Source organism: Teleopsis dalmanni, chromosome 1 (assembly GCF_002237135.1).
Source record: "Teleopsis dalmanni isolate 2A chromosome 1, ASM223713v2, whole genome shotgun sequence".
Taxonomy (NCBI): Eukaryota; Metazoa; Arthropoda; class Insecta; order Diptera; family Diopsidae; genus Teleopsis; species Teleopsis dalmanni.
This window is the reverse complement of record NC_051846.1, coordinates 45,171,837-45,178,064: the sequence shown is the minus strand read 5'-3', so window position 1 is coordinate 45,178,064 and position 6,228 is coordinate 45,171,837. Positions and strand designations below refer to the sequence as shown.

The 6,228-nt window shown below is 29.1% G+C and overlaps 1 protein-coding gene across 1 annotated transcript in view; it reads right to left on the bottom strand.

The window, feature by feature from the left end:
• Window positions 1–2,441, bottom strand: part of LOC119680517 (G-protein coupled receptor Mth2-like) — a 4,246-nt gene extending 1,805 nt beyond the window's left edge. The window contains exons 1-4 of the mRNA XM_038093361.1: window positions 1,929–2,441; window positions 511–664; window positions 234–419; window positions 22–149 (exon numbers count right to left, since the gene is read on the bottom strand). Coding sequence (XP_037949289.1) covers window positions 22–149; window positions 234–419; window positions 511–664; window positions 1,929–2,441 — 981 coding nt within the window. The remainder of the gene's footprint in view (window positions 1–21; window positions 150–233; window positions 420–510; window positions 665–1,928) is intronic.
• Window positions 2,442–6,228: the final 3,787 nt, after the last annotated feature.

Sequence of the window (6,228 nt, the reverse complement as noted above, 5' to 3'; positions counted from 1 at the left end):
CCAAGCATAAAGAGAATAAACAGTAAAGCGTTTGTTTTTAATATAACGATTTACATTACAGTTGATAAGTCGAAAATTGTGCCAAAGATCAATACTTATCACATTTAACCATAAATATGCAGCCATAAAGGAGAAATAACCCGTAAATCCTAAAAAAGATATATTAATTCTGTTAGTAAAACAAATTATTGGCTTTAATTCTTAAATTGAATTGTGATACATTATTTACTCACCCAAAAAAGTACATTTAAAATCACTATAAGATGTGCTGTAAAAGTTGTTCATTACCAAGTGACTATATCCAGATGTTAAAGAAATTAAGTAGCATATTAGGCATTTCCCATGCAAATTCCTTAACTTCGGTAGGCATGCATACACCAAAATTGTCAACACAAAAAAAGGTATGGATATTAGCATTGCTGTAATTATTTGTATTTTTATTTTTAAGTATATAGATACCAATATAAAATTTTTGAATTATTGATAATAAATTCATTTATTCGTACCTACCTACACTGTCGACGAATAGATTATCTGGCTCTACAACAGCATTTGGACAATTCATTGGAGTGAATGAGTACACATCACTTCTGTTATGTGGTGCTAAGCAGTAATCACGTCTTGACAGAATAGCATTGTCATATAAGCGCTTCATCGTGCCGTTCTTTTATTAAGATTTATGCATGTAATTATTTTGATCTTATATTTAGTGCATATTATATAAATAGGTATATATCATTATCCAAAATAGATTTCGTAGCCACATAAGCATATTATTATTTTTAAAAACTAAAACTCAAAAAGCAATAAATAAAGTTCTCTCAACAGGATATTCGGGCATTACAGGGTTGTGCAAATCTTAACTGACTTGAAAAGACAGCTACACTAAAAATACTTAAAATGCTTATCTTATGGTATCTGACAATATGGGTTATAAGTTTATATTCTCCAAACAATTAAAAGTGGACTTTCGTGACTTCGCTGTCTGAAGAAGTGCGGACGTAAGCTTTCAACTTAATGCTATATGCTGTATAGAACTACGCTAATTAGACTGGTCAAAATGAAGGATAACATACCAAGTACTATTAGGAATAGGGATTAGAATATTTCTGAGGTAAAGCATGCCTATCATAAAAGGTAACTTAATTTCAGCAGGCGTTGAAAGATGTCATAATGACCCTGTGAACCCCTGTGACAAGTCGAGTAATCGCCGTTCTTATTTATAAGAGCACTGGAGCACGCACCACTGTTGAAAGAATGAAATGAGGTTTCAAGTCAATGATTAGGCATTAGAACCGAGACCGGTAAAGTTCCAGATCATAAAATACCAGAAAATATGCGGAGTGAAATCTTGCAGAAATGGATCTCAGAAGAAGTAGCCATTTCCGTTCTATGAAAACTTAACAAGTCTCACATTCCGCTCAATGTGCCGAACTGGATGCACTGAGGAGGAACTCCGCGATCGAGAGGTTCCAACCACAATCAGTAGCATCAAGCAGTTGTGCGGTAGAAAGCACACTAAAAATGACAGTGACACTACCAAACATTGGAGTACTTGGAACCGCTCCCATTAAAAATTCTGCTGTCATCACAGCACGGCGATATAAAAAAACCGCAAAGCACACTGATATTAACAGCAGTGATTATAAATAAGTCCGTACTTATTTAAATGAGTACTTATTTTAGATTTTATTTTATATAACTTTAATAATTTATAAAAATACAAAATCAGATTTGTAATTATAATACTTATTACATAAAAAAAACAAAACCAATCTTTTGCCTGCAACAACCATTTAAAAAAAAACACCAAAAAGCATTTTATATTAGTTTGCTTCGCTTGAGCTATATATTTAGCTTGACTATTTATATAGTAAATAAATATGGTAAATACATCATAAATAATATAAAGTCTATACATTACGTACCTCATATAATTTCCATTCATCGTCGGGATCGTCTGGTATTAACTTGTAAGCATTATGACATGGTATTCCTACTACAATAGAAAATTCTTCTAAAACGGGTATGCTCTTTTCCGTACCATTATTAAAAGTAATATTCACGTAAGGTGACAGTTCAAGTTCATTCTCTATTCCGGTCTCACATTCTCTTAGGTCCTTTATTTTTGTTTGTGGTGGATGACAACAAAATTTAACGCAAGTTTTTAGTTTACAGATGCAACCACGTGTATGCTTCTCTACAGGCAATTCATGACCCTTATACAGCACCTCAATACTATATTCGCCGATGAGTTCAGGTGGTATAATTACTCCATCATGCAAATAGGAACCGTTGGCGAAACGAAAACTTCCAGTTATGTTGACAGTATCGTGGAACTCACAATTTGGTATTTGTGCCAAAATTGAAGGCAATAAAAAAATTAAGAATACGCAGGCGAATATTAAAAGTTTATTTAAGTAGAATGAAATGCACTCCATTTTGTGTTGAGTTTATGACTTAATGAAAACAAATTAATAATGCAATTAATAAATCAATTTTAAAGAGATTTTAGCGATTGTTTCACTTTTTGAATGTAAGTTTTGAATGTAGAACTGCTTTGAGTAGTATAGGACGTCGATTATTATGACGTATTTCTATAAGTCTAGATGGAATTCTAAAGAGATTTTCGCGATTGTTTCACTTATTTAAAAATTTTGAATGTAGAAATGCTTAGAGTAGTATATAGGACGTCGATTCACATGACATATTTCTATAAGTCTAGATGGAATTCTAAAGAGATTTTCGCGATTGTTTCACTTATTTAAAAATTTTGAATGTAGAACTGCTTAGAGTAGTATAGGACGTCGATTCACATGACATATTTCTATAAGTCTAGATGGAATTTTTCTTTTATTTCGTATTAATACTTCGTATTAATAATTAAATTGAATCTATACACAATGATTGATGTATAATAAAATTAAATAAAATATCGAATTTCTCGACAATTTTAACCGGCAATACGTTACGTATTGAAGCAATTCCACTTATAAAATAAATTAAATTTATTTTTGAAGAATTATTTTGCTGCAGCACAAAATTTCTACAACTTTTTTATAATAAGTATATATAATATATTATAATAATACATATGTATACATATATATATTATAAATATTTTTATTTTTAAATTCTGGTCATCAACTCAATACATAAAGAGTAAAATAGTAAATTTGTATGACAAACTTCGTTCCACTGCCACACACATCGCTTTATATTTAAAAAATTATCAAAAAGTATCCATGAATATAAGCAATATAAGCAACAAAAAAAAAATTATTTCTTTAAAAGGAATGCTAATTTAATGTATATTAGCTTTAGTTATGTATTTATTCATATCAAAATAACATAACATTAATTCTGCAAATATTCAAACCTTTCTTACGAATAAACTAAAACATATTTTACTATATTTTATTTAGTATCTAAATGGTTTTATATGGTTCAAGAGCTAGCAACAAGAAAAGATTAGGATATAGATTGTTTTCGCATTTTTGTTTGTTTGGACAGAAATTTAACAAACATATTACTATAGCTTTACAGAAAATATAATTAGTATAATTATTAAAGAAAATAACTTTTAAAATTAAAACAAATCTTATGTGCAGTATGAAAAATCTTCTCCATAACGAAATAATTGAAATCCTATTAACGAAGTTTCTTATAAAGTAACACGTCTTTGAATACTCTAGTAAGGAATTTAAGATCTGGCATAACATATGATCTGGCAAGCTTGTGTAGGAATGTACACTAACTTCATTCGTACGCTTCGAATGTTTATACGGTTTATTTACTTGCCATATTGTATCTGTACTAAAAAATATAATATAATTTAAGCGACAATATCGGATATAAGCGATATATAAAATGACTCGAATCATTTTGCAATGTCCAAAAAAGGTTCATACTATTCGAATATTTTACGGTACATTCACTTGTGTAACTGCATCTGTACTAAAAAACATCGAATGTAAGTAATTTAAAATAGTTCGAGTTAAACACACCAAAATGTTGATAATTTCTTTAATCTAAATAAATATAAACTCAAATAAAACACTGATTTCTTAACTGAATATGCGTCTATTATTTATTATCTCTTAAAATAGTTACATTTTAAAGACACCAACATCAACAAATTCGATGTAATGCAGAGTGACGCTTTCTCTCCTCTTACGTACTCGTAAGATGGGCGAGCATTGACACGAAAAACGAGCAGATCTGAGATACATTTTTAATTTTGTTAATTGAGTTAATTAGTCCAGATTAACGTAGAAAACTTTATCAAAGGATAGTGTACCACTCTTCCTACTATTAATACGAAGGACTTTTTCTTGCCATCGCACACCACCAAGAACTCTTAACGTTCCGTTTAAATGAGTTAAAACTTCCAAATATATTTGAAAGAATTTGTAATTTTGTCTTTAACACGTTGAAGACCGCGTTGAAAAATCTTATTTCACACATAGGGACCGGCATTTTTTTGATTGTTAATTACGTATATTGATTTGATATAAAAAAAATCGTTTTAAAATGAGACTATGTCAAATTAACTAAGTCCGCTATATGCCCACCGGTGTACAAGTAGTCCCCAGGTGAAACATGTCGTATGTCCAGTCGTGAGCATGAGAGCTGGTAATGTTGTTGCCTCAAACTGATGACTTTTAACTTTTTGGTTTGGTAGGCAATAGATAGAGGTTATGCAAATTGAACCTTTATTCTTTTTGACTATTATTGCTATTGACTGAAGAAATGGTTTTTCGAGTTTGATGCGCACAAAATTAACAATATCGCAGTAGACTGTTGCACTTTAAAATAATCTTATTTGTATCAGAAGGATTCAAACCAATGAAAAACAACGGCAGTGAGGTTTTAGTTGATCACTGACATATATTGCTTATTTTGGTCACCTTGAAACCAAAGCTCTTTATCGTCTCTTCGATTTCATCGACTGGCATTGGAGGATGCATGCCTGTCAAAACTACGTTAAAACTGCTATCTTGTTTAAGTTTATAAATATGGAACTCGGTTTTTTTGACTTTAAGAGCCTTGGTGATAGCAGAATATTTTTTTGAGTTATTGGGCTGTATTTTGACCTTATTTGATATTTGAAACTTACACTGTGACAATAACACAGTTACAATTTCTTACTTTCATTGAAAAAAAAGTATATACTGCCTCTAACAGCTGTTTAAATTCTAAATAACTGCACTATAAATTCACTATATCCGATATTTATATATGGAACCAATGTAAAAATGGATTACATATTCAAAAATGCGAAAATATTACATACGAATTAAAGAGACACTCTACAAATTTTGTTTATTTTGATACACTTAAATTCTTAAATTAAAAAGATTGGTCAATACAATATATTGCACAAGTTTGCTGAATAAATGTTTTGAGAATCATTACCGTTTCCTTATCTTGTATATATGTATATGTATGCATATTATATATATATGTTATATGTTTAAATTTTGGCAGACTTTAGGTCGTGTTTTTAAATTTATATTTGTATATAATGAATCATATTATATAGAAAACAAACTTAAAATTAAATAAAAAATATCACAGCTGTTAACTTATATAATATAATTTATAAACAAATATTTCGATCTCTTCGTTGACCAACTTCAGTATTATTACTAAAACTCCTATATATTTTATACCATAATACAGTTTCATTAAATATGTAGTTATATATTTCAAATGTGAACAATTTTTTAAAATAAATATTATTTTATACGAATACATATATAATATGTAAATTATTTTAAAGTTTAATCACATTTGAATGTATTACTCATAGAAGCATAAATAAAGTACCGAATATCAGCCGAAAAGTTAATTTTAATTCCGATTTATATTTACTACAGATTAACACATCTTTGAAGTAAATAAAAGTTATCATACCACAACTCTGTTTCAGCATTAACACAATAAAACAACACAATCCGGACTTCAACAACATAATAATCTTGAGCAAAGTGCTATGCTTTTAAAAGTTTATGCATTTAGGCACAAATTAAAAAGAAAAAACAATTATTATAAAAGAAAATGCAGAAAATATATCTAAAAATTACTTAATCATTCTGGTATAAAAATATGCGAAAAATATATAATTTTTTAACAGTCCGTAAATATGTAAATAACTATAAATTATTCTAAATACTGCTACGAAAAAGGCTATATGAATTTCACAAATTTCAAATTCTTCTTGTT